Source organism: Myodes glareolus, chromosome 19 (assembly GCF_982192425.1).
Source record: "Myodes glareolus chromosome 19, mMyoGla1.1, whole genome shotgun sequence".
Classification (NCBI taxonomy): Eukaryota; Metazoa; Chordata; class Mammalia; order Rodentia; family Cricetidae; genus Myodes; species Myodes glareolus.
Window position 1 is genome coordinate 61788969 of NC_142044.1, and position 27778 is coordinate 61816746.

Genomic DNA, 27778 nt, shown 5'->3' on the forward strand with positions numbered 1-27778 from the left:
AGTGTAGCGAAACCCTGTAGGATGATCTTCGAAGCCCTGAAGGGTGGAGGAGCGTCAAATAAACGAGTGGGGGCCTCTGGAGATGGGGGAATCAAGCAACTGAAGCGGTGACTAAAGCCAGGCTACACTCGGGAATCTCCTCCTCCTCCCCTTCCCTGATGTTTGCCTTGGCTGGGGTCTTGGGTGACTCATCTGTTGCTAAGCCGCTGATAGGGGCGGCCAGCCCAGGGAACCCAAATTATAGGCCCGGGAGGGATGGATGCGCCTGTGGCGGTGAGCTCAACCGTGCTGCCTCCCTCCACCTCACGGGTCTTTCATTGTAGTACCGAAGGCTACCACCCAGAGGCGCCAGAGATGTTGTAGACAAACCTGCTGGATTCCAAGGAAACCCCCCACATTCAGCAGTTCGTCCCAACAAATCTTGTGAATCACCCTGGGAATTTTACCCCCTTGCCCATTAGAGACCCATGGATGGGCTGCCCATTCTCAGCCGGAAGGGTGGTGCCTGCTGCCTGCCTGTGCTTCAAATGTAAGAACTCCGAGCCCTGGTTATAAGCTCTTTCTAGATCCCAAAGTCTAAGCGAAGCTCCCTTTCCACACTCCATCACTTCTCCCCTGTACCTATTCCAATGAGCCTGTTCTGCTGCTACTGTGTTTCTACTTCAATCCTTGGGCTTAGCCAATCCTTGGACTTAGTCCAATCCTTGGATTTAACTGTAGCCACAAGTGACAGAGAGCTCTAGGTAACCTGCACCTAATAAGGAATCTGAGGCCAGAAGCCTGGGGAGATTAGCAGTGAAGAGTCCTTGTTGACCTTGTAGAAGCCCCAGGTTCAATCCATAGCACCCATGGGGGCTCACAACCATTCAGAATTCTAATTTCATGGGCTCCAACAGGCATGAGTTTGTTGCACATACATGCATGTAAGCAAAGCATTCATACTATAAAGAAAAATAAGTAAATTTGACAAATAAATTTTGAAAAGAGAGAATTCAAGACCAGCGCTAGGCCATGCCTTTAGTCTGAACACAGGAGAGGCAGAGGCAAATGGATCTCAAGGAGTTCGAGGCTATGAGGCTAGCCTGGTATACTTGGTGAATTCCAGGCTAGCCTGAAATACATAGTGAGACCCTGCCTCACACCAACAATAACAAAATTCCAAGACAGAAAGGTACACAGACCCTGAAAAAGGAACATGCCTGGTATTTCCAAAGGATAGAAAGGCCAGTGAGAGGAATAATTCTCCAGGGGAAAATTGGTTGGCTTTGAGATTGAAGAACTGGGTGATCTAAAGGAACTCAGATCCAAGGAGGCCTCCTAAGCCACTGTAAAGATTTTTGATTTTGCCAGGCAGTGGTAGTGGTGCCCGCCTTTATATCCCAGCACTCTCCCAGTGCTCAGAAGACAGAGGCACACAGATCTCTCTAAGTTCAAGGCCAGCCTGGTCTACAAAACAAGTTCTTCCAGGACAGCCAGGACTACACAGAGAAACCGTGGAAAGATTTGATCATGGAAATAATTATTTGTTTACTTTCTAAATTGTGTGTGTTTGTAGGTGTGTCCTTGGAGGCCAGAGGTGCTGGAGTTGTGTGTCCTTGGAGGCCAGAGGTGCTAGAGTTACAATACAATTGTGAACTACCTGAAATAGGTGTAGGGAATTGAACTCAGGTCCTCTGCAAGAATGGGAGATGCTCTTAACCACTGAGCCATCTCTCTAGCCCCAACCTCATCTTTAGAAAGACGGTCTTGGCTGCTGTTGGCAAACAGACTGTGGTGGTGGGAGGGACAAACATGGAGTTTCTATAGAAGAGGTGACAGTGGCTCCTACCACCATGCAGCAGCAGAGGCATGAAAAGGGATCAGTTTAACATGAAGTGTAAAACCTATAAGCCAAAGGTTGATTCCAAAGTTTAAAATCAAAAGATATATATAGCCAGATGGTGGTGATACACACATTTAATCCCATCACTCAGTAGGCAGCAGCAGGCAGATCTCTGAGTTCGAGGCCAGCTTGGTCTAGAGAGTGAGTTTCAGGCCAGCCAGGGCTACACAGAAAAACCCTGTCTTGGAAAAAAAATATACTATTATTATTTTACTCTATGTGTGTGGGTCCTTTACCTGCATGTCTGTACACTACATGTATGCCTGGTGCCTGCAGAGGCTAGCAAGATTTTTGTCCTGAAGATGAAGGCCAGAGCTGTCACTTACTGAGCTATAAATGATCAAAGAAAGAGAAAATTTAATAACGGCAAGATTAAGAATTTAGTGTTGGGGGGCTGGAGAGATGGCTCAGAGGTTAAAAGCATTACCTGCTCTTCCAAAAGTCCTGAGTTCAATTCCCAGTAACCACATGGTGGCTCACAACCATCTGAAATGAGGCCTGGTGCCCTCTTCTGGACTGAAGAAAGAATACTGTATACATAAAAAGCAAATAAATAAAAATTTTTTTTAAAAAAAGAATTTACTGTTGGATGTGTGAATTTCAAGCTGTTTACTTAAGTGTTAGGTATACATCTAGAATCCATAGCCAATGTTATAAATCAGGAAATATGGGGGCTGGAGAGATGGCCCAGCAGTTAAGAGCACTGACTGCTCTTCCAGAGGACCCAGGTTCAATTCCTAGCACCCACATGGTGCTCACAACCAGCTGTAACTCCACTCCCAGGGTGTCTAATGACCCTTCTGGACTCCATGGTCCAGTCATTCCCAGTCATGGTGCAGGACACGCCTCCCCAGGACAAATATGAAATCCAGCGTCTGTTATAAGAAACCGTACTGCTCCGGGGGGCTGGAGAGATGGCTCAGAGGGTAAGAGCATTGCCTGCTCTTCCAAAGGTCCTGAGTTCAATTTCCAGCAACCACATGGTGGCTAACAACCATCTGTAATGAGGTCTGGTGCCCTCTTCTGGTCTGCAGGCACACAGACAGACAGAATATTGTATACATAATAAATAAATAAATAAATATTTTAAAAAATAAAAAAACAAAAAAGGGGGGAAAAAAAAGAAACCGTACTGCTTTGGATGATAGACTAACTGTAGAGGGTGTTGAGTTACATGTAGCCCAGGCTAGCTTCAAACTCTATATGTAGTTAAATATGACTTTGAATTCCTACCTCTGCTTCTCAAGTGGTAGGATTGCAGGTGTGGGGCAGCATACCTGGCTTTATCTTTTCTTTATTTTTGTCATATCCACGGTCCAGCTCAGGATGTCATATGCTAGGCAAGTCATCTATGTATGTGTGTATATGTACCGTGTACACGTGCATATGTGTACCCATGCAGAGACCAGAGGTCAAAGTGAGATTGCTTCCTCTATGGCTTTCTGCCTTGTTTTTTTATTTTTACTTTTCAACCTATTTTTAATTTTTATTTTATTTATTAGTGTGAGGAGTGCCAAGTGTGCATCATGGCAAACACCTGGAGGTCAAAAACAGTTTTGTGAAGTCAGTTCTTTCTTCTTCCCACTTTGGCACCAGTGGTCATAAATGTCTGTGGAGTTTTTCCGTCCCAGCAGTCACTTCCAAATTACCACACTGAGGTTTCTATTACTTATAAATGCTTGACTGATAGCTCGGGCTTATTATTAACTAACTCTTACATTCAAAATAACCCATTTCTATTCATCTATGCATTGCCACGTGGATCATGGCTGGTGTCTCTCCAGCTCCACCTCTGTCCCCCAGCATCCTCAGTCTGATCACCCCCACCTATACTTTTTGCCTATCAGCCAATCAACGTTTTATTAGCAAGGAACATAATCCACAGCACACAGATAATAGGATTTCCCTGTTTTCAGTCTTCTTTCCATCCGCATAGAATTTCACCAATATACCAGGTTGGAAAAGGTGTATGACACTGGGCCCTGATATTGCACACCTTTAATCCCAAACTCAGGAGACAAAGGCAAGCAGATTGTTCAAGGCCAACCTGGTCTACAGAGTGAGTTCCAGGACAGCCAAGGCCTCACAGTGAAACCCTGTCCTGGGCGGCGGGGTAGTGGGGGAGAATGGGGGCTAAGGTGTATGTGACCCAGGCCTCAGTGATGAGAAATTTCTTGAGTACAAAGTCAGGTTACCCATGTATATTGTTCATTACTTTTACCTATTTATGTGGGGCACTATTTGCAGAAACTCCTGGCTTTTAGACCTGTGTAGGATGCTTAACCCCTCCACATTAACCCTCAGGAAGGAGTCTTTGGAGGAAGTACACTAGGCTAAGATGGAGTCCTGGAAGGACACTTCCTTTAAACACAAAGACTCCACCAAGCTTCCTGTGGGTTAATGTATATCTCATTTTAAAACATTCACACCTAGTGAGATTACTCAGTGAGCAAAGGAACCTGCCACCAAGTTTAATGACCCTGGGACCTATATAATGGAAGGAGAGAACCAACTCTTACAAGTTGTTCTCTGATTATGCATGCGATGGTGTTTCTCTCCCTCCCTCTCTCTCACACACAGATCCCCACACAAAGGTGATTTTAAGAATTCAATGAAACGCTAGTGACCCAGGAACAGTAACTAAATGTATTGGTCATTTCTTCCTTAGGGTGATTCGCACTTCAGTGGGAAAGCCCAATCAATTCTGGGAGCCAAGCTCTTTCGGATCAGACTTAGGTGATCTGGCCAGACATCATACCAAAAGCCAGAAGAGATGGAAACAAGAGGTCCCAAAAGGGTGGCAGGCAAGACCTAAAACTCAGTTTCTTTCTGTATGGATTCTGAAAAGGGACCGCGAGCTGCTCTGCTGCAGACTGGCAACCCACTGAGCCGCTGATAGGAAGAAAGAACTTACATAAGGTTTGAGTTCAAATACTCTGGGCGGTCAGGCCTGGTGGAGCATGACTCTAATCTCTGCTCCAGAGACGGAGGCAGGGAGATCAGAAGTTCAGGCCAGTTTAGACTGTATCTGAATTTGAGGCTAGCCTAGGCAACGTGGAGACCTTATCTCAACAAATAAATAGTAAAGGAGGCTCAGCATTTAAGAGCACTTGCAGAGGACTGGGGTTTGGTTCCCAGCACCCACATAACGGCTCACAACCATCTGTAACTCCAGTTCCAGGGAAACTGACACCCCCTTCTGACCGTTGAGGATACTGCACACACATGGTGCACATGCAACATGTAGGCAAAATACTCACATACATAAAACATTTGAAACAAAAAGACCCTCTCCCTTCCCCACAACACAAAACGAGCAAAAAATAACCACTTGGTTTGCTTTTGAATCTGAGATAGGATTTTACTATGTATCCCAGACTGGCTGTGCTGGTACTGAGCTCACTGTGTAGACCAGGCTGGCCTCAAACTCACAGAGATGATTCATCCATCTGCCTCTAACTCCCAAGTGCTGGATCAAAGGTGTACCATAACTCCTGGCCTTTCCAAGACTTGTTGTTGTTGTTTGGTTTTGTTTTTTGAGACAGGGTTTCTGTATGTAGCCTTGTCTATCCTGGAATTCACTCTGTAGACCAGGCTGGCCTCGAACTCACAGAGATCTGCTACCTTTGCTTCCTGAGTGCTAGAATTAAAGGCATGTTCCTCCACTGCCTGGTGGTTTTTTGGTTTTTTGTTTTGTTTTGTTTTGTTTTCTCCAAGACTTTTTAATCCTCCTGCCTCAGCCTTCCAAGTTCTGGAACTGGCAGGCATGTACCACCATGTGAAGTAGTAAATAAAGTAGATTTATTAGTAGTAGTAGTAGTAATAGTCATTAATTTATTAATTTGTTGTTGTTTGAGGTGGGATCTTGCTTCCTATCTCAGGGTTGTCTCAAATTTGGGGCCATCAAGCTGGGCAGTGGTGGCGCATGCCCTTAATCCAAGCACTCAGGAGGCAGAGGCAGGCGGAGCTCTGTGAGTTCGAGGCCAGCCTGGTCTACAGAGCGACTTCCAGGACAGCTAGAGCTGTTACACAGACAAGTGCTGGGATCATAGGCAATGCTCCACCATGCCTGGCTGGTCTGATTACATTTATTTATTTAGAGTGTGTGTGTACACATGTAGAGATTAAAAGGTTTTTTTTTAATGATTTATTACGTGCATACAGTGTTCTGTCTGCATGTATCCCTGCAGGCCAGAAGAGGGCACTAGGTTTCATTACAGATGGTTGTGAGCCACCATGTGGTTGTTGGGAATTGAACTCAGGACTTCTGGAAGAGAGGGCAGTGTTCTTAACCTCTGAGCCATCTCTCCCGCCCCAAGAGATTAAGAGTTTTTAAAGTCAGCTATTTTTTTCCTCAATCCCAGGGATTGAACTTGGGTCATCTGGTTTGCTAGCAAGCACTTTCACCTGCTTTTTACTTATGTATATAATGTATATGTGCTTGTACATGTGTGCACATTCACATGTGAATGGCCTTGGAGTCAAAAAGAGGAAGCTGGAATTTGAATTATAGGCAGTTATAAAACTGCCTGACTTGGGTGTTGAGAAACAAACTCAGGTCCTCTGGTAAAGCAGCTCTCTCTCTCTCTCTCTCTCTCTCTCTTTCTTTCCCTCTCTCTGTTTTTTGAGACAGGGTTTCTTTGTGAAGCCCTGACTATCTTGGAACCTGCTATGTAGACCAGGCTGGTCTTGAACTCACAGAACTCAGCCTGCCTCTGCCTCTCAGCTGCTGGGATTAAAGGCGTGTGCCTCCATGCCTGGTACTGCTTTTGTGTTTTGAGAGTGTCTCCTGTATGCAAAGAGGTGGAGGATAACCTTGAACTTCTGGTCTTCCTGCCTCCTGAGTACTGGGGTTATTCCGGGTTTCCTTTGTTGTTTTTTGGTTTTTCAAGACAGAGTTTCTCTGTAGCTTTGGGGCCTGTCCTAGAACTCTTTCTGTAGACCAGGCTGGTCTCGAACTCACAGAGATCTACCTGCCTCTGCCTCCTGAGTGTTGGGATTAAAGGTGTGCACCACCACTGCCTGGCCCATTGCTGGTTTTTGTAGTACTCGGGCTCTAACTCAGGGCTTTATACATGCTAGGCAAACACTCTACCCCAGTGCCTGGGAACAAAGCTTTAACAAGGCTTCATTTATTAGCTGGGACCTTGAACCTGGAACCACTGCCTCACCAATTGTTTCCTCTGTAAAGTGGAAGAGAGGAAAAGGATTAGATCCTCCAGGGGTGGGGGTGGAGGCTTCTCTTTGTGGTAGTGGGACATGATATTCAAGTGGGCAGTGCCCTCTTGTATCTCACATAGGGAAAAGCAGCCTGGAAATCCCAGGCTACCACGACTTGGAAGGTAATAAGAAGAGTTACAGGCACTGGGGTGAGAGTTGGGAAACAATAGGGTTTTGGGGTACTGCAGAAATTTGGGAGAAAAATCCAGTGAAAAGCAGAAAATACATGCATGGGAGGCACAAATTTGCTAAACTTTAATTTAAAAAATATTTATTTTATGTATGTGTGAGTGCTTTGCCTGTGTGTATGTACATGCACCTGTGTGTGCCTGGTGCCAGCGGGGTGCAGACAGCGCCAGACTGGGGAACTGGAGTTACAGGTGGCTGTGAGCCACCACATGGGTGCTGAGAGCAGAGGCCTCTGGAAAAGCAGCTGGTGCTCTAAACCACTGAGCCATCTCTCCAGGCCTCCATATTCCCTGATCTTGAGCTAGGCAGGTAGCACAGGTCACAGCAGCCAGGTGACTACATTAAAATTCCATGTTAGGTAGAGTGACATGGCAAGATCCTGTCACAAAACCAGCAGCAACAACAAAAACAATACAAACCCGCTGCTGCAGGTTCCTTTCGGGAGCTTCTTTCTTCCCAGTCCTCATCATTACCTGACAATTGCTCCTCTGCTCCATCCTTTTTGAGTCTAGTTGCCAGAGAAACGAGCCTGGCTCATCTTCATGACTCCCTCCACTAGCTAACGACATGCACAGGTTGACACATGCCTAGAGTGACACACCATAGCATGACACAAGGGACCCAGAGCGACAGAATGACACATACATGCACATAGTTAATCCCTCCCCACACACACACACACTCATCCACCCACCTGCAAACACAATCCAGACACTCTCAATTCTTGAGTCAGGCTTCTGGACCTCTCCTTTCACAGTCGCCACCTCCTTTCTGATACACTGCTTTAAATGGTGACTGTAGCAAAATGACTTCACGATCTCCCTGTCCTGAGCCAACTAACACAGTTATTTGGAAAGGGCTCAAACGTCCTTCTTTAGAAGTTTCTGGGTACACTAGAGCACAGGAGCGCGCACCTTGGAACAGATGTTTATTTCCGCTTGCCCTCACACTGTGACACACAGACACTTGCACTCTCCTAGCCCACACAACGCAAACTGCTGCACGGTTATGAGTTTCTCTTCACCACTAGCTCAGTTTGATCAGCCTACCCCTACACCCCACGCCCGGGAATCCCTGACCACAGCTCCACCCATGAGCTGTCTCCCTCTTTTCCTTCTCTGTCCCGCCGTCGGGGTTCCTGGACAAGGAAGCATCTCTTGGGACGTCGCTGACCAGACCACACAGCTTTCATCCCGCCATTCAGGAGAAGGAAGGGAAAGGACCATAGTGTGTGTGGGGCGGAGGGAGGACAGGGTGACATCGATGGGACAGCCCCACCGCGCGCGCGTGTGGGGAGGCAATCCAGACTACAGACAGGTTGTCACTAAGCACTTTCTCTCCGCGCCCCCTGGCGGATACTGGTCCCGACGGGCTCCGGTCGCGAAGAGTGAGGCGGGCGCGCGTGGGAGGCCATCCCAAGGGGAGGGGTCGGCGGCCAGTGCAGACCTGGAGGCGGGGGCCACCAGGCAGGGGGCGGGGGTGAGCCCCGATGGCTAGTCCGTCAGCTCTTTGCTCAGACTGGCTAGAGCCACAACTTTGCTCGCTACTCATTGTCTGTGGCCCTGACCGGTGCGCCCTGGTGCCATAGTGCGGCCCGGAGGGGCAGCCTCTTCTCGTCATTGCAGTCAGAGCCGCAACTATAAGAGGCGGTGCCTCCCGCAGTGGCTGCTTCAGCCCAACAGCCAGGGCAGCAAACCATGCTGCCTGAGGCCCGCCTCCAGAGTTACTAGAGCCAGCCTGCGAACTCTCACCACTGCCCTCACCGTCGCGTCCAGTCCCACCGTCGCGGGCAGCAACCAAAGTCGCCAGAACCGCAGCACAGAACCGGCAAGGCCAGGCAGGCCATGGGGCTCTGGGTGCTGTTGCCCAGCTGGGTTTCTGCTACGTTGCTACTGGCACTGACCGCCCTGCCCGCAGCCCTGGCCGCCAACAGCAGTGGCCGATGGTGGTAAGTGAGCCAGTATGGGGTCGCCACTTGTTCTGGGGCACAGAGCCAGGAACCGGCCCTACCCAGCTCCCACGCTGTGAGGATCACCAACCCACAGACTCCCTCCTGCACTATGACTTCACCACATCCAGGGTGCTCTCACCTAAAACTAACCCAGAGAGCAGCTCTGCTGAAGAGGGGGGAATCATTTGCAAGCAGAAGTCCAGATACACCAGAGCCCACCCCTTTCCCACTGAGCACCAGGTCCAGGCTCACAGTTACTAGCCTGGAAAAGAGGGGACAAAAAGATGGGATTCCTAAACATTTCAAGGTGGGCAAGGCTGCAGGCTTTGATTCCTCTCAGGGGCTGCCTTGAAGGAAGATGGAAGAGCTAAGGAATCCATGCATGGACTCATAGTGCCTTCCCTGTCCACTCACTAAACCTAGGACTCTTGGGGCTCAGTTCTACCAAACTCAAGAGCCCGGTGCTCTCTTTAGGCACATAGGCCCAGGCAAGGACAGGGTTGGTACAGTACACATGGTTAATGTTCAGTCCCCCTTCCCTAGACTGAGCCCTTATGCATTCCTCCAGGGGCATCGTGAACATAGCCTCCTCGACAAACCTGCTAACGGATTCCAAGAGTCTGCAGCTGGTGCTAGAGCCCAGTCTGCAGCTACTGAGCCGCAAGCAGCGGCGACTGATCCGACAGAACCCGGGGATCCTGCACAGCGTGAGTGGAGGGCTGCAGAGCGCAGTGCGAGAGTGCAAGTGGCAATTCCGGAACCGCCGCTGGAACTGCCCTACCGCTCCGGGGCCCCACCTCTTCGGCAAGATCGTCAACCGAGGTGGGTGCCCAGGAAAGCTACGCTTCCGGGATTAGGGGAAAAGCAGGGTCAGCTCCAGGGCATGGGCGGGCGAATGCAGGGAAGATGTCTCAGACGTCGCAGGGCTCCGCGATCAACCTGCGGATGGCTTGATGCCCTGTGCTAACGTAGGTCAGACTTAGGCACCAGGTTCTTTCCAGCTACGCATTTTGGGCATGATCTTTAACTTTTCTGAGCCACTGACCCACAGAAAGGGAACTCCGGATCGTGGGCACGAGGCGACGGTTGTCCTTTTCCAGCCTCCCTCAAAGGTGCCTTGGGAAACTGCTCGCTGAGGGCCAGGGTTGTGCTTCGCACTCAGCAAAGTTTGCACCTCCAACACCGCCCGAGAGCTTGTCTCATAGAGATCTTGGCTATGCAGAGTTGATCTACTTGGGATATCTTCTTTGGAGCTGTCCCATTTACACTCCAGATCCGAGTCTCAGTAAAGCACGGTGAGAAGTGTGTTCATGGATTCACGCACGCGCACCTGCTTTCTTTATGAGACCTGGAGATCAGCTCTTCAGCACTTCAGCCTGTCGGGTTTTCAGGACTCCAAGGGCCGAGTATTCGGGTGTTGGACTGTAGGGTACCAAACCTTCCAAAGAGGGTGCTGACTCTGCCCCACGCGTTCTCTCAACTGGTGTGGGGTCGCTTCACCCACAGGCTGCCGGGAAACAGCATTTATCTTCGCAATCACCTCCGCCGGGGTCACACATTCGGTGGCGCGCTCCTGCTCCGAAGGCTCCATTGAGTCTTGCACCTGCGATTACCGGCGGCGCGGCCCTGGGGGCCCCGACTGGCACTGGGGGGGCTGCAGCGACAATATCGACTTCGGTCGCCTGTTCGGCCGAGAATTCGTGGACTCTGGGGAGAAGGGGCGGGATCTGCGCTTCCTCATGAACCTTCACAACAACGAGGCAGGGCGCACGGTACGTCCGGTTGTACGCTGGAGCCAGCGGCAGGGGCGGGGGTGGAGTGCCGTAAAGGTCCAGGATGAGGCCAGAGGCACACGGAGAGGGCTTCCTGAGGGAGTGGGAGTCTCGCAGGGAAGACGGAGAAGAGGTGGTGGCTGAGGGCAACGGGATCCCTGATCTGATGACAGACTAGATTAGGTTAACAGGCTATCCAACACACAGGATGTATTGCTATGTGAAATTGCAATTGCACACTTGTGAAAAATAAAACTGACTCACTGATGTGGATTGTGTAGAGGTTGACCAAGTATCCACATCTTAGCAAGCTATTTCTCACTTCCCCTCCCCTGGGCTTTGTTACACCTGGACCTTGGCTGAAGTTTCCACAGCATTCACTGACGAGGGTGGAGGAGTGGAGTGGGTGAGGGTGTGTGGGATGTTGACTTTGACCCTACGATATTTTTCCTTCCCTCCTCCCCCAGACCGTGTTCTCTGAGATGCGACAGGAGTGCAAATGCCACGGGATGTCCGGTTCATGCACGGTGCGCACGTGTTGGATGCGGCTGCCCACGCTGCGTGCTGTGGGCGACGTGCTGCGCGACCGCTTCGACGGCGCCTCCCGCGTCCTTTACGGCAACCGGGGTAACAACCGCGCTTCGCGGGCTGAGCTGCTGCGCCTGGAGCCAGAAGACCCCGCGCACAAGCCACCCTCCCCTCACGACCTTGTCTACTTCGAGAAATCGCCCAACTTCTGCACATACAGCGGGCGCCTAGGCACAGTCGGCACAGCCGGGCGCGCTTGCAATAGCTCGTCTCCCGCGCTGGACGGCTGCGAGCTGTTGTGCTGTGGCCGGGGTCACCGCACGCGCACGCAGCGCGTCACCGAGCGTTGCAACTGCACCTTCCATTGGTGCTGCCACGTCAGCTGCCGCAACTGCACGCATACACGCGTACTGCACGAGTGTCTATGAGGCGCCGCGCCTCCGGAAACTCTCTTCAGTTCTCTCTCCCCTGACAAACTCGCTGGTACTCAAGACCCACCCTATTCGCCCACCCCAGCACCTCCAGCACATTCCCGAGGTTCACAGTGACCCATCTCTCCCACCTCCTACCTGGGGGCTTCTTAAACCACTTGCCTAAGGCAGCACTAACCCTTTTGCCGTCCTGAGGGCCCTGCCCCAACCTACCTCCCTCCCTCTTCGTGGGAGACCCCTTGTTGCACTGCCCCCTACTTGGCCAGGGGGTGAGAGGAGGTTTCTCTTCTCCTGGGGGAATGGGAGTCAGCTATGAGGTGTTGCAGTCTCCGCTGTATTGTGCCTGGGACCTTTCTATTCCCTTTTCTTCCAGTCTCTTAGCGTCCCTCAAGGCCCTTCCAGTCTCCAGCCAACACACCTGGGCGTCAGGGTCTTTCCCCTTCCACCTGTAGGTTCCAAGGTGAAAGGGAGGGCGGCTGTGGTGATGTGGGAAATGAGGTTAGGAGACCCAGCAGAAAACCCTCAGTTCTCCTAGTCTGTTATGGAGCCACTGAGCAGCTGCAAACCAATGCCTCCCTCAGCCACCTCCCACCCCTTCCTGTCCTGCCTCCTCATCAGTGTGGAAATAATTTGCACTGAAACGTGGATACAAAGCCACGAGTTTGGTTATGTAAATAAAACTATTTATTGTGCTGGGTTCCAGCCTGGCTTGCAGAGAACACCTTCACCCCTACTCCTCTCTTCTGCCCTAGACCTTGTTATCTAACCTCTTGTCTTTCACCCAGTTTCTCAAAGACGCCCTTGCCCACCAGATCAGTATTTCCTTCCACTGTAGCTATTAGTGGCTCTTCACCCCCACCAATGTACCTTTCTCTGAAGAATAAAATCACTATTTTTATCAATGACTCTGTTCCTTGAATCCAGAACACAGCATGGTTTACAGTGTCCTCTTGCCCTCCAGGATACTTACTTTTCTTAACCAGATAGAAGAGATATATTGTTGAAGAACTCCTTTCCTGGTCCTGAAAGAGGACCCAGAGAGTCTGACCCTTGGATGACCCTAACTGGGGCCACTAGGGATCCAGGTCTCCTGCCCAGGAGCCCTTGCAGGGCTCTCCCTACTATTCCGGCAGCAGCTGGCTTTGTGATGATTTGCCTCAACTTGATGGACACTCAGCAGACCAACAGTGTCCTCTCCTACCCGAAAGAGCAGGGAAACAGCTGCAGTGGAATGATGGCTGTGATGATGGACCAAGGACTTGATGATGACCAAGTCCTGAGGAGCAGAAAGAAAAGCCCAAGAAAAAGGGGTGTCATTGTCCCTGAGATAGATGTCTCTTTTGCTGGAGTCTGGGCTTTCCTGTAAGACTTGGAGCTTCCTTATGAGTACCCCAACTCTAGTTTGAGGTAAGGAAGATCCAGGTAACAAGTCCCAGGCCCTAGACCTGGACCAGAAAGCTCAGGGACACTAGCAAAAAAGAAGAAAGGAGTGGAAGGCGTTAGTACCATACTGGAGTGAGCCCTAAAGTAGCACAGCCAAAAGGAAACTCAAGAGTGATTGGTCCAGGGCTGGAGAGATGGCTCAGTGGTTAAGAGCACACTGGCTGCTCTTCCAGAGGTCCTGAGTTCAATTCCCAGCAACCACATGGTGGCTCACAACCATCTATAATGAGATATGGCGTCCTCCTCTGGCATGCAGGCATACATGGAATGTTGTATACATAATAAATAAATAAATATTTTTTAAAAAAAAGAGTGATTGGTCCACAGCCAAATCACTAAGCTAACAACTCCCACAGAGCCAGAATGAGGGTTCCCTTATTAACAGTACCTGCAGGACACCTGACTCCAATCCCGTCTTCCTGCCTTCCTCCTCAAACCATATCCTTACCCCTGACAAGGGAACATGAATCCTTCCTAAACTCTATTGCCTGTTCTTCACCATAGCCCCTTCCCCACAAGGGGGGACCAAAAAGACAGCAATGGAAGCCACCAAACACCTTTGCAAGAGCAATAATTGGTCTTGGTCAACTTGAGAGTTTCTTCCTCTTCCCAGAGTCCTTTGCTGTCTTTGAAGGCTACCACTACTCCCTGGAGGAAATGAACTATGACCCCTTTGGTTCTGAATCAAGGCCTTCTTAACCCTGCAGTGACATTCCCTTCCCTTTTCCTCCATTGGCAAAGCTAGAACCATCTCCAGTCTGATGAGTGGATCCAACTTTGGGGAGCAGGCATCTAAAAGGCCCTGGGTTTTCAATGAAGGTAATCCAGCAGAGAAGAGTCAATCCTAACCCAAGAAGAACTAATAACTCCTCAATTATCCCTAAGTAAGAAGTTAGTGGGCTGTCATAGTGTGTGTGTGTGTGTGCTGTGTGTAAGCTTGGGTCACTGCTAGACAATGCCCAGTATTAGGGAGAAGCAACAGGATGGGGAAAACCCAGGCCAATCTCCAATCACACTCACCTAATTCTTAACTGCAGGAGTGGGAGCTTGCGGACCTGGAAACTGGGAGCCTGAGTTTCTCTCTCTCTCTCTCTCTCTCTCTCTCTCTCTCTCTCTCTCTCTCTCTCTCTCTCTCTGTGTGTGTGTGTGTGTGTGTGTGTGTGTTCCTAAATAGGTATTCAGCATATCTCTTGCTTTCTCAGTCTCCATTGCCCTGACTGTTAATTGGAATAGTCACCATTGTCCTTTAAGCAGATGATAAGGTTTAAATGAGACAGTGTTTGTTACGGCTTGGGTCATGTGGACAATTACTGATACCTTTTCTATACCAGCCATATGTCAAATGCTGGCAATGTGGTTGATGTGCAAGTCAGAGATCCAGCCAGGGAATCAACTTTGTCAAGAAGGCCCTCTCTGTGCGCAGGAAATTTGAAGACAGTACCCTAGCCTTTAGTATGGCAAACACCCTTCTTTTCCAGGGGCTGGAATTTGGAAGATGGCTACCATAGTAAAATACAGAATAAGGCTAGGTCCTAATAGAGAACGCACAGGGCTGGGAGTGTGCATTAGGGTAGAGCACATGTGAGGACCTGGATCTGAGCCCCAGCACTTGGTGGAGGCGAGGGAAATGGGTTGTGGGTTCTGCAAGTCCAGCCTAGGAGCTGAGTGTTACCTGCATTATCTCTCCTGTACAGGCTCTGAGCTAGAATTGGTATATCAGTAGATATGGGGTCGGGATCTGGCAAGAGCTGTACCTAGAAAGAGTCTCAGGGCCCAAAACACCAGATGATGCCTGATGGCCTAAGATAAGACAGTCATCACCCCTCGTCATTGGGAATGTGCCCAAGGAAACTTCCTGCAGCTTCCACCACCCACTTCTGACCTTCAGGTGCCACACAAATACACAGCAGGGAGACGGGCCCGCCAAGGACCCTGGACACAAAGCTGACTTCAGTAAATGTTGTAAGGACTAGTCCTGAAATATCCCAGGGTGGAGGAAAAGCTGAGAAGACCGAGACAGCGGGCTGCACAGTCCCTGGGGGGTCAGCAAGCCAACTCTATGAACACCCTGCCCTTGCACCTCGGAAAAACCCTGTCAGTGGGGCTGCAAATACCCTCGGGTCCAGCCCCCCTTCCCGATGGCCCCAGGCAGGCTCAGTCCTCTTCTCCAGGCCAGAGGGAGAAAAATAACAAAACGAGGAGAAAATAAGCTGTTAGGCTGTGGTGTGAGCAGGAATATCCGTGCAGAGCTACCCACCACCCATCTTCACTCACTTTTTCCACACCCAGCCAGGGCCCAGCATGAGACAGACCACCCCCTTGCCCCCTCCCCCGTCTGGGCTAAAAGCAGACACACTGGGTTGGTGAGAGAGCAGCAGGTTATAAATATGCCCAGGGAACTGCCGCCAACTCGCTCTCCTGTCATCCCCTGGGAGGGGGCAGGGTGGGGTGGCACCTAGGGAGGAACCAGGGCTGCCCTCTTCCCTGAGGCCCAGGAGGAAGTGGGACTTTCAACCAGCTACTGCAATATTTATGTATTTGTTTGTTTATTTAGACCTTTCCCAGGTGAGTGAACCACCACTGCTACACATACATTTAGACATTTGTTTACCTCCCGCGTGGGGTTCCCCACCCTCCCTGGTATTGTGAGCATAAGTCTAGCGTGAAAGATCTCTGCTGGGCACTCAGGGTCAAGGTGCAACCCTGGGTTGCTTCTTTTCCTTACACCCTTAATAAAATAGTTCAATCATTTATTCATTCACGGCTCAATCATCATTCATTCATTCATTTGCTCACTAGCAGGCATACAAGGTGTGCACATACAACTGCTGTCATAAATGCATGCACATTCTTTTCCTGTGTGTTCACATCGGTCCCAGTCTCGCCTGCATCCAGGGTGCTCTGCCTTTAACCTGGCAGCATCCTCGGGGGAGGTGAGGTTGGCTATCTAGCATTAGCACTGTCTTGGAGTAGGTCATAGGAGGCGCTGGAGAAAAGGAGTTGAGAATAAGATCCCTCAGTGCATTGGCAGCTTAACTTTTCCTGGTAGATGAGATCTCTCTTTCTTTTCCCATTTATCCTCTCCAAGACTGCAGTGTACCAGCAGGTAGGAAGGGGATGCTGAGGGTACCTACCCAGCTATTAGAGCCTCCCAGCCACTTTGCTAAGTAGGTGCCCATCTAGGCAAGAGGGGCAAGCCCTCCTCTTCCAGGGCTGAACCCCTCCCTATTCCTTCCTCCCTATTAATCCTCGGAAGTGAAGGGGCCGTCCCTGGCGGCCCTTCAGCCCTATTGTGGCCCCTCGCCCTCCTCGGCTGGCGTCTAATTAACTCCTCCTGCCCCTGGTTTTGTGTGCCCCCCTTACTCCACCTTGTCGGCCCCGCCCCTCCGCTCGGCCCGCTCCCCCCGACGGACATTCCTGTCAGGCCGGGCCCGTGTGCCAGGGCAACGAGGGCCAGACCGAGGCCTAATCCCCCCTCCGCCTGGCCTGGCTCAGGGAGCCCCACTCACCTCCCGGCTCTCTGGGGGCTACTCGGCTCTGCTGTGGCGGAGACACACAATCAGGACAAAGGCGCAGCCCCCAGGGGGCTAACTCAGCCTTCACGCCCAGGTTGTGCGGCATTTGGGGAGTTTAATGAATTGTCCATCACGCCTTTCAGGGCCCGCCCGTCAGCCTGGATTAATCTTCGGAGCCCTGGTGGGGTAGGAGACACTAAGCCTGTATTTATTACTCTCCCATTGTCACTAATTGAGGTAATTATCTGTGACTCTGGCCTGGCCAACAATGCCGCATTCACTCCTGGGACCTCGATGGGCCTGGCTCCCACTCTCGGCACCAACCCTCCCTCCCTTCCTCTCCAAAACGCGCCAAGGGCTAAGATGGGCCCTGGAGCATGTTGGGAAAATGGACAATGTTCCATAATGTTCCACCTTCAAGTAGTGTCTCCCAAAGCCACTGTGGAGTTGTGTTTCAGAGAAACCCCAATTCTCCTAAAGTAAAGAGAAAAGAAAGCAGGCAGGTTTGTCACACAGAGCCCTGGAGTCACAGCCAGGCTGGCATGCCTTCTTTCTGAGTAGATGGCACCAAGGTGCCCCTGTAGTCAACAGGACTCTGGAGTATTGGGAGGCATATTATTCCCTACCAGGTGTACTCCGAAGAGGTTTCGGAAGCTACCAGAACTGACAGAGTGGCTGTGGGTATGTTGGAGAAGGTTAAGAAGGACAGAAAGGGTGGGTGTGTTGGGGAGCAGAAGGGCAGGTGAAGAGCCACCCTGGGAAGAAGCAGTCCAGAGTCAGACTATTCCCCAGCTTAGATACGTGAACGATCAGAAGAGTAGAAGTCATAGAAGATAGTTTTCTGGGTCAAGAGGATTGGTCCTTGGGAGCAAGTGTGTGTGTTCATATGGTGTGTGTATGACATATGTGGGTACACATGTATGCTGCGTACACCCAAGTGTGTGCTTGTGTGATGTGTGTGTGTGTTTAAGGTATAATAAAAAAGGGAAGACTTGAGTGAGATTAGAACGTGAGATTCTTGAGGGCAGAAATTATGTTTTGGTCACTGTTATTTTTACAAGATTCTAATATTATACCTCGCCTAACAGGATAGACCAGGCCAGCAGTTGCACAGAAGTTGAGGTCTGTTGGATCTTCTCTTAAACAGCCATCCTCAGGCTCTTCATCCATCTAATACTTGGTAGAAAGAGTTGTCTACATCATTCCTGGACAGTCCTGGCTGGGCAACTGACCCGCTGAAGCGCTAAGGATCCTGGCAGATCTCAGAGCTAAAGTCTGAGCAGCGCCACCTTGCGGTAGATATGGGAGAGCTTCCGGAGACACTGGTGGAGAAGATAAAGCTGCAGGCGGGTCTGACCGGGCAGCCATCCTCCTTTATGTTATGTTATCATGGCAGGGCTGCTTTTACAGTTTTTATTTTAAATCATCCCTCCATTTTTTTGAAAGGAGTGTATCATGCATCCCAGGCTGACCTCAAGTTTCCCATGTGCTGTGGATAACGGTGAATACCTGATCCTTTTGCCTGTATCTCCCAAGTGCTAGGGTTTGTGGGGCAGCCATGCCATTTATAGAGTTCTGGGGACCAAATGAGGGGCTTTTTGCATGGTAGACAGGTTTCTTATCAACAGAGTTACATCCCCAGGCTTCATTACCCCTTTCTTACACCATCCTTTACTGAGGATGTGTTCCATGCCCAGCTTCAGGGGCTACAAAGTCAAACATTACTGTTAAGTAACTCAGATAGCAACAAAATTCAAATGATAATAAAATCAACAACGGTGGGGCTGGAGAGACGTCTCAGCAGCTAAGACCACTAACTGCTCTTCAGAGAACCCAGGTCCAATTCCCAGCACCTACACAGTGGTTCACAGCTGTCTGTAACTCCAATTCCAGGAGATCTGACAACCTAACACTTGTGCAAGCAAAACACCAATGCACATGAAATAAAAATAAATAAATAATTTTTAAAAATCAACAAAGGTGACAGGCACAGGCCTTTACTCTCAGCATTTGGGAGGCAAAGGCCAGTGGATCTCTGGGAGTTCAAGGTCAGTTTGGTCGAAATAGAAAGTTCCAGGTAAGCCAGGGCTACACAGTGAGGCCCTGTCTCAAATAGAGTACCACCACCACCACTGCCACAACAAAACCAAAACACACCATAAAGAGAAAACACAGAATGGGTCATGATCAAGAATCAGGAAAATGTTCAGCACTGAAATAGAGGAAGATATTCCCAGTTTGAAACTATGTGTCATCTCTCTTTCGAATCCATTCACAAAAGTCCCTGTGTTTCTTTGGTCAGATTAGGGTCTCAATGCCTTTCCCATGTTGACCTCGAATTCCTATGCTCAAGGGATCTCCACTCCCAACCTCCCAAGTGACTGGGATGACTGGAATCAGAGGCGGCTGTTACTGCCCCTGGGATTTGCTTTGCTCTCACCTCTAAGCTCTCTGTGATCTGTTCCTCTTTCTTCTCTGGGACTTGGTTCCCTGTGGAAGCCATATGTCTTCCCATATGCTGGACACACCTCTTCCCTCATCTCAGTGAGAACCGCCTCAAACACCCCTCCCCCCAGCATTTTCCCTTGGCAAAGTGCTCTTGCCTCTCTGAGCTCTTGAAATGCTTTGCTGTTGGTACTTTTATTGATGACATCCACTGGCCATCCTTGTATGTGATGGACTAGGTTTCTACCTGGCTGAAGACACAAGCTCCGTGTCATCCTGGTCTTGCCATCCTCTCCATCACTGAAGTGGAGGCAGCATATGCCCCCATTAAATGATGAATAGGTGGGTTCATGGATGAGGAAATAGACGCATGGGTAGCTGGAAATGGAGAGGTGCTCAGATGGTTGACAGGTGAGTCGGTGGATAGATAAGTAAATGAATAGGTGGAATGTATGGATAGATGAATGCATGCATGCATGAATGCGTGGATGCATGGATGGAGCATCCATGCACAGAATGACTCACAAATCCTATTTAACATGCTGGGAGGGTCATCCTTGCACAGGGACCATGCTGATCTCCTCTCTATGGCTCCAGTTTTAGCATATGTGTGAGTTCCCTGAAGGTAGAAGCATGACTGAATTTCTGCGTTCCTGGCACGCATGGTAAATGGACGAGTGAACAAATGGCTAATTCCTGAAGACCACTATCTTATCCTCCACGGACACACTTTGCACACATCCCAGGTCCCTCCCTGTGGTAGCGGTTTCTCCTGCCCCCTCTCCTCTCTCAGGAACACATCCAGGCTGCTGATCTCCCTGGTGTCGCAGTTACAACCTGTGTCTGGGTTTCCATATCCAGCTAGCCTCAGGACATCTCCGAGTTCTCCTAAATCTGAAAAGGACAGGGTTCCTGGCTTCCCTAATACCTTATCAAGTATGACAGAAGTGTGGGGTAGAAAATGTTCCAAGGAAGAACTTGGCTGCTGGGGAATCTGAGAGTCCCTGTTTGGAGTCCCCTGTGAACCTAAGATCTGGTGCCCCTAATCAAGTAGTCCTCCTGCACCTGCTGTCTTTTCTCCCAATCAGAGAGGCAGTTCCAAGGAGGGGGATGGTTGTGGCCTCCTGCAGGAGGCTGGGTGGCTAGCAGACACATCTAGATTTAGAAGTCATTTTCACAGCAGGGAGTCTCTAACCTGCCACCCACAGGGCCCCATGGGGACAGCCTAAGATACTACTTACCAGGGTCTGGCCCTGAACCCTGTAGCCATTCCTCTCTCTCCTTCTCTCCCAGAACTTTGGCGGTTGGTTCTGACTTCATCCTTGGCAAACTCTGGAAGAAGGCATGTGTTTCCCCACACCCTAAAGACCCAAATGGTTCTTGCATGAAGGGGTGGTTGTTATCTAACCTAGGATTTGTCTTTTTCAGTGCTGGGAATCAAACTCAGGACTTTGTACCATCTAGGACACCATACAATCGCTGAGCCCTCCAACCTTCCTCTCCCAGGGATGGGTTGTGCTCCCTGACCCCTTATTTTTTTAGAGAGAGAATCTTGACAGGCTGGACTGGGCTGGAATTCGCTATGTAAACCAGGCTAGGCTCAAACTTGCAACCATTCTCCTATCTCTGCCTCCAGTTTACAGGAAAGTGCCACCGTGCCTGGCGTCTTTCTCTTTTTAAAATATATGTTGTTGTTGTTGTTGTTTTTTGCCTGGATGGCCTGGAACTCACTCTGTAGACCAGGCTGACCTTAAACACCCAGAGATCCACCTGCCTCTGCCTCCTGAGTGCTGGGATTAAAGGTGTGCACCACCAACCAGGTTCCTTTCTAATTTGTATCTAAATGTCATCTCCTCCACGGACTTTTCCTGGATCTTATAAAACTAGGATCTCCCTCGATAGGCTCCTCCCAGAATTTGACGCAAGAGCCCAGTTTTTTTATCACATTGCCAGGCAGGCGTTGCCATTTCTACCCTTTCTAGCCCAGGCAGTGCTCAGAAATGGTAGGTTAGAACTGCAGTGAAAAGGGGTAAGACCTTTGGTACCTTTGATCTTTGCCCAAGGTGACCTGGCCCTTTCTTGCCCTCCTCCACCAAGAGCAGCAGGAAATGTGTAGGTGACAAACAGGATGACAGGTGAATATTCCTGGGAAGCTCTGACTGGTGAACGCCGCCCCTAGACTTGGGAAACCCCCATCCGCTGAAACAAGGCTGGCTGTGGACCGGGAGCCCTGCCCCCTCCGAGTCCGCATCCCGCCTTTGGGTCTCTCCGGGTGTGTTGTCAAGCTAATTGGAGAACGAAAGCCTAAGTGGCTTGAAAGCGGTCTAAAGAGTTGCGGGAGTCGGGGTTGGCGGGATTCGATGGGAATAGGGACAGAGGCGGAGCGGGGGACGGGTTCCACCTGGCGACCGAGTCTGGGCGAAGCCCCCGCTCCTGCCCACTGGCTAAATTTACCTAGACTGACTCAGCCCTTGCCCGGAATGGGGGGCGGGGTGGTGCACGAGGGCAGAGGGAAGAGCGGGCAGGGGTGGGGCGTGGGGGGTGGCAAGAAAGGGAGAGTCCTAGCCAGGGAGACAGGATGGGCCCGAAGTGAAGTTTCCACCAGAGAGGAGTGTCCCCCGCCAACTTACAGTGAGCGGGAAGAAGCCAAGAAGGCTCGAGGGAGGGACAGGTGGGACTAGATCAGCAAAAGAAAGACTCCAGAGCTGCATAAAGGGAAGAGTAGATTTATTGGGTGCCTACTATGTGCCAGGCACTGTGCAAGGCGCCTTATATACATTACCGCATTAAATCCTCACAACAACCCTGCGAGGTAGGTGTTTATAAACCCCCATTTGACAGATGAGGAAACTGAGGCTCAGGGAGGTGAAGTGATTTGGCCAAGGTCACATGGCTAGTAAATGGCAGACACAGAGGAAGTGCCCAAGGTTGGAAAGAAGAAGAAGAAGAAAAAAAGACTTAAACGTCAGTCTTAATAAGCCTGTTGATATGGATCAATACAAAGAAGGACTCGGCGCGCCCCAGAGGTCTGGGAGGCCGGAGGCCTGCTCCCGGCCCCGCGCGCGGCTTGGAGGTGTCAAGGCGGGAAACCGGCGCCGGGTTACTAGGGATCCAGATAACTAGATAACTGGCAGTGCTGGTGTGGGGCACTCGAGCACCAGCAACCGGGGGAATTCGCGACCTGCGCGCGCCCCGTAGTGGCTCCAGCGAGTATCACACCCCACACCGACCGCTGAAGATCAGCCTTCCCCCCTCGTCTGGCTGTTTTCTAGGAGAGATGCAGAAATTGTCAGGGTCCTGTCAGGAGGGCGATACCATCTGCGTGGGAAATCCCGGTAACACTTGAGAGCATCACTAAGGACACGGAGATGGAGGAAAAGGGGAAGGCCTAAAAATGTCCCACGCTGATTCATTGGCTACCTTCCCTCTCCTCTTTGGTCCACTACAGGACAGAGGCAGAGATCAGAGATAGGGCTGGTATCCTACTCTGCCTTGCGAAACACCTAAACTTGGGAAGTTGGGATAGAAGCCCTTTGTCCATTTAGATCTGAAAACCTTGGCAGTCTTCCGAACTGAGGAAGAGTGAAACGGATAAGAGCCCTCCGATTCTATTCACTTCTTCCCCAAGTTTCAGAGACGGAAGAATGGGCGGCAGAGATAGCTCATTTGACATTTACAGGAATCCGGGATGCTTAGGTGCAGATGTAGTTAGTCTAAAGGTCTATCAGCAGCTCAGTGGCAGAGCTGGAACTGAAACTTGAGTTGTAACATCAAAGACAGCCCTCTTCCCAGTTTGCTGGTTGTGTATGCATCCATTCCTTCTCTGCCAAAAGCCCCTCTGCCACCTGATCACGTAGTTACTAGGTTCAAGGCCTCTCCATTACTTTTTTTCACTAGGTTCAAGGCCTCTCCATTACTTTTTTTCTCCTGCCAGGGATCCTGACCTGACCATTGCTTTCTTATAACTGCCACCATTCCCTGCCCTTCGACTTGTCTCTCTGCTTAGTTCTGCGCAGCGCCGCCGAATGTAGCAGGGTTGAACCCTAGCCCCATCTCCCCTGAAGCTAGTGCTTGGATAGGCGGTTGCTGCCTTGCCTCTCTTTCCTCTGCTTTCCTCTGTTTCAAGTGTGGGAACAGGTATGGGTAGGGAAAGAAGAAAAGGGAAGCAAACGAAGCCTGTAGAGAGTAAAGAAGGCCAGTGAGCCCAAGGATGGATGGGCTGAGCCACACGAGAACAAAATGGGGCACCGCTCACTCTCTCTCTCTTTTTCCCTGTGGCGTTTTCCTGGTGTCCTCCCCGAAGGGACCTTCCTCAGTTTGACTGGTGACATCTAGAATCTCCCGGATGCTGTCGCTCAGTTCGGCCCTCTTCCCGCCTTCCCTGGGATGGGTGTTTCCAACCGCAGGCAGGGTCCTCTCATTCCGCCAGGAGGCGCCTGGGGCGTCTGTGTCGCTTCCATCAGAGGAGCCACTATGGATGCTGAGCTCCTCAGCTTCATCTGAGTCCGAATCTGGGGCGGTGTGGCGGCGGATGCGGGACACGGCTTCCCGCAACGCCCCGGCGTAGGGTCCTGGAGTCCGCGCCCAACCCCCGCCCGTGCGCCGCAGGACCCCAACCGCTTCTGAGCCCTTCACGCTGCCCGCGCATCCCGGAGCAGTTGGGCCTAAGGTCGGGTGCTCAGGGCTACCTGGCTGTGTGGGGGCGTCTCGTAGGTTCACTTCGCCGACAGGGAACCCTAAACTGCAGGAGGCGCGGTCCTCCGGTGAAGAATCCCCCTGCTCTCCTCCCTCGGCTTCGCACTCGCGACCCCCGCCCGGCTGGTTTGAGATGCCACTGTTCAACAGTAGCTTTTGGCAAACTGAGGGATTGGCAGCGACCCCCTCACCCTCCTCGTGGCAGGGCTTGGGTTGCCTGGGGCTGTCGTTCACAATGCATGGCTCCCCGGAGGACAAGAGCTGCACCTGCTGGGTCCGAAGGGTCGGAACATACTGGGACTTTATCACCACGCACGTGGCATCAATGACAAAGATGCCTTCTCTACGAGAGGGGCCTCGGGAACTGCGGGGCAGGGTGTGGGCGCGGCGGGTCGCCTTCCAAATTTCCAGGGTTTCATGTTCTGTCCCCTCTCTTTGACCCAGGGACTCTCTCCACCCGGTACCTCCAGGAGCCCAGGGTCTGGGGAGAGTCTGGCTGTGCCTAACTGGAGGCTTTGTAGGGGAGGAAAGCCAACACCTGGGAAGCCAAATATGTTCACTTCCTTCTTTCCTTTCTCTTGAGCCCTTGAGGTGCTGCCTGGACCTGGGAGCAGGACATGGCGGGCTGCGGGTCGTAGACCCAGCGGGAGCTGCCTCCGTGGTGCCTGGACTGCCAGTAGCTTTAGCTTGGGGACGGCCCTCGCCACCACTGTTCAGGCCAGCAGCAGCTAGGCCCGAGCTTTTCTCTAACGCCCCTTTGCAGGACTCTGGCCTGGCTCTGGCCGCTGCACAGCCTGGAGCTCCTCCTAAGAGACCCCGTCCCTGTCTGAGACCCCAAGCCCCTAGAACATCCCGGTAGATTCGAGGATCCAGCCTCTTCTTTGCGCGCCCTGCCTCTGTCCTGGTGGCGACTGGAACTGGGGCTGATGAGGTGGGCGCCCGGGAGAGCTCCGGGCCTCGCTTAGTCCCCAGGGTCCGGTGAGGGCCGTCATAAGAAGGTGGGGCCACATAGGGTGGCGGCCGGTCCCAGCGGCGTCTTGGAGCTGTGCCTGCAGCGCCTCTCAGCAGCAGGTGGGCCTCGTAGCTAGGGGGCCCTGGTCTCCTACCTCCCCATGGCCCCGCCCATGCCACCCCTGGGTCACTCTGCTGGAGCGCGGATGGACGGGGCGCTCGCCCCACCTGCCCGAAGCGCTCAGGTCTGGAGAAAACTGGGAACCCTGTTGGTTGGGCCGCCCGAAGGGCGTTCCGGGTCTCTGGGCGGGGCTGACCTAGGGGACTCCGTCGGGCCCCGCCAGCCTTGCGCCTTTTTCTCTCGGTCTCCTTGGCCTCCCGCTCCTGCGACGCCGCCTTCCTTTTCTCTTGTTCCCGGGCTCGGACCTCGGCGAGGGTCCCCGCCCGCCAGTTGGTCGCCTCCTGCAGCACCCTGGTGGCCCAGGGTCGGCGGGGTGGCGGCTCAGGGGATCCTGGGCGTAGCCTACACCTGGGACAATGAGCAGGAACCCAGGTGAGCAGTTTGTGGGGAAAGGGAGCCGAGGTCCGGGGAGCTGGGAGTACTGGAGACCACTTGGGGCAGCCATGTGGGAGGGTACGCGTGAGTGTGTGTGCGAGTGCACGTGCGTATATGTTAGGGCTGAAGTCGAAACGAGACTCCTCGCCATCTCTCCATGCACACTTTAACAGCGACTGCCCCATCTCACCTCCTGCCCTTTCTCACTACCTCTTCTGTCCCCCTAAACAGCGCTGAATAAGTCAGGCCCCAGTCCTCGACGAGTAAGGGGAGAGAGGCGCGGGAAAGAGAAGGGGCCAGCAGTAATTGCTGGTGCCAGCGGGGAGGGCTGGACCCCACTTCCCACCCCACCACTTGCTGCCCCTCACCCCCTCCTTCACTCACGTGCGGCTCTGGGGCCCACGGGCCCAGTAGCTGGCCTGGATGTCCATGGACTGTCGAGAAGGGGCGCGACGACTATAATGACAGGAAATAGTCTTCACTTCAATCACCAACAGCTTGGACTTCTGCACCCAGAGGCAGCTGCCCAACTCCTCATCCTGTAGCTCCCGGGGGCTGTTGGGCCCCTCGGAGAATAACGGGCCATCCAGCATCCTGCCCCACCCCACCCCGGCCCCCCACCCTCCCACCCGCCCCGTGAGCCCCCTCCCAACCCAGGGAGCCGGCGCCCACTGCAGAGCGGCAGGCCCAGGGACTGGCAACTATATATACCCGGGCACACGTGTGTGCCTGCCTGTGTGTGTGTGTGTGTGTGCTCGCGCGCGGGCGCGCGCGCATGTGACACGCCGCCGTGGACGGCTCCGCGTTGCTACCTCCCCCATGTACACGGCCGCCCCCTGGGGCCTGGGATTGGACGCCCCTTCCCACTGCTCGGGTCCCCTAAGCCTAATGGGACCCACAAATGGGCGGAGGAGAGATTTCTGATTCTTACCAAGCTTACAGTGCCCCCTCCTCCAGTCCCCATTTCTGCACACTTCCCGAAGTTTTAACCCTTCGCTTTCCTGCTTGTCAGGTTGCCTGACCACCAGTAGTCTAACCCTGTTTGCCTGGACTCCTTTTCTCCGACAGGGAGTGGTGAGAATAGAACCAAGGTCTCTGCCTGCCACTCTCTGCTGGCTTCCATGGGGTTGGGGTGCAGGAGAGGCTGGCCCACAGCTGGGGGGGGGCGGGCTATTTTTAGCGTCGGTGGCATTCGGGTGCGGATGAGTAACCAGTTCAAGCAGTGGAGAGAAGAGTCAGTCGCTTTCAGGAAGCTTTTATGCGACTCTGGGGGACAGCTGTTCCCCCAGGCCCTCCCCCCAACGGTGGCTCCTGCAACCTTCACTCCTCACCTTTTTCTCTGCAGGTGTGTAAGGCAGAACTCAGTCTGTCCTGGCCACCTAAGCAACAGGACAACTCTCACTCTAGATATGGGTGCCCTTGGGTATGCTGGCTCCCCTAACCCAGAAGCCAGGATTCTGGGATTACACAGTTCTGTGCCCACACAGCTCTACCAAGCCTTATGTGGGGTGCAGACAGAGCGCTTATATACACTTGTACCCTAACAGAGGGGGATGGAGGAAGAATGATGTGCCAAATCCCATAGCAACAGAAAGGATAAAAGTAGCCTCCCTTTCCTAGGATGTCTAGCTCACAATTGTCTAGTTCACTTGGCCACCCTCAGGTGCAGCTCACCTTTTGGACTTACTCTGTTCTGGGGGGGGGGGTTGTTGCTTGCATCCTCAGGCTTCCTCCCCCTAAGCCTGTACCAGGTGTCCCCTGATTCACCATGGTAATGTTAGTGGCAGCACAGCCCACGCCAACCCTTCCATGCAGAGACTTAGCAACCATGCCTGGCAACCATGGCAGCAGCTCAGTGGAGTGGAGGGGTGCAGGGAGGGGGAAGAGAACGGCAATGGCTCCTGAGGAAGAAGGGACCATTTGCTTCTCCTGACTTTTAAGAGCAGAAGCTTGTGAGCTTCCAAATTGTAGTAACCCTTGTTTGTGTCTTCGGCACCATCCTCAGATGGAGACTTGGTAGGAATTTAGGGGGTAAATGAGAAAAACAAGAGATCCCAGTTGGTAGTTCAAAAAAGTACATGGAACATTTGGGTACAGAGACTTCTTTTTAAGGGGGTAGGGACCAAAGGGGTTATTAAAAGGGCAGAGACAGGACTCACTGAAGAATAGGCAAGTAGAACCCGCCTCTCTGCTGTCCCAT

General features: G+C 51.9%; 2 protein-coding genes and 1 pseudogene across 2 annotated transcripts; 1 reads left to right on the top strand and 2 right to left on the bottom strand.

Moving 5' to 3' along the window:
• The first annotated feature begins 9071 nt into the window (after positions 1-9071).
• Positions 9072-12871, top strand: Wnt1 (Wnt family member 1). Its single transcript, XM_048444542.2, has 4 exons — positions 9072-9239; positions 9811-10064; positions 10749-11014; positions 11482-12871. Exons 1-4 carry the CDS (start codon positions 9136-9138, stop codon positions 11968-11970), a joined length of 1113 nt encoding a protein of 370 aa, XP_048300499.1. The 5' UTR covers positions 9072-9135; the 3' UTR covers positions 11971-12871.
• A 7024-nt stretch (positions 12872-19895) lies between these two features.
• Positions 19896-19996, bottom strand: LOC125407512 (U6 spliceosomal RNA; annotated as a pseudogene).
• Positions 19997-22086: 2090 nt separating this feature from the next.
• Positions 22087-26191, bottom strand: Ddn (dendrin). Its single transcript, XM_048444668.3, has 2 exons — positions 25963-26191; positions 22087-25551 (listed from the first exon to the last, which is right to left on the bottom strand). Exons 1-2 carry the CDS (start codon positions 26169-26171, stop codon positions 23628-23630), a joined length of 2133 nt encoding a protein of 710 aa, XP_048300625.1. The 5' UTR covers positions 26172-26191; the 3' UTR covers positions 22087-23627.
• Between the last annotated feature and the right edge of the window lie 1587 nt (positions 26192-27778).

Excerpts from the sequence above, each read along its gene's own strand:
- Ddn (XM_048444668.3), bottom strand. The coding sequence starts at position 26,171 with ATGCTGGATGGCCCGTTATTCTCCGAGGGGCCCAACAGCCCCCGGGAG. Across the intron at positions 25,552-25,962 it reads CGTGGGCCCCAGAGCCGCAC|GTGTAGGCTACGCCCAGGAT; the intron begins GTGAGTGAAGGA and ends TCATTGTCCCAG.
- Wnt1 (XM_048444542.2), top strand. The coding sequence starts at position 9,136 with ATGGGGCTCTGGGTGCTGTTGCCCAGCTGGGTTTCTGCTACGTTGCTA. Across the intron at positions 9,240-9,810 it reads AACAGCAGTGGCCGATGGTG|GGGCATCGTGAACATAGCCT; the intron begins GTAAGTGAGCCA and ends GCATTCCTCCAG. Across the intron at positions 11,015-11,481 it reads ACAACGAGGCAGGGCGCACG|ACCGTGTTCTCTGAGATGCG; the intron begins GTACGTCCGGTT and ends CTCCTCCCCCAG.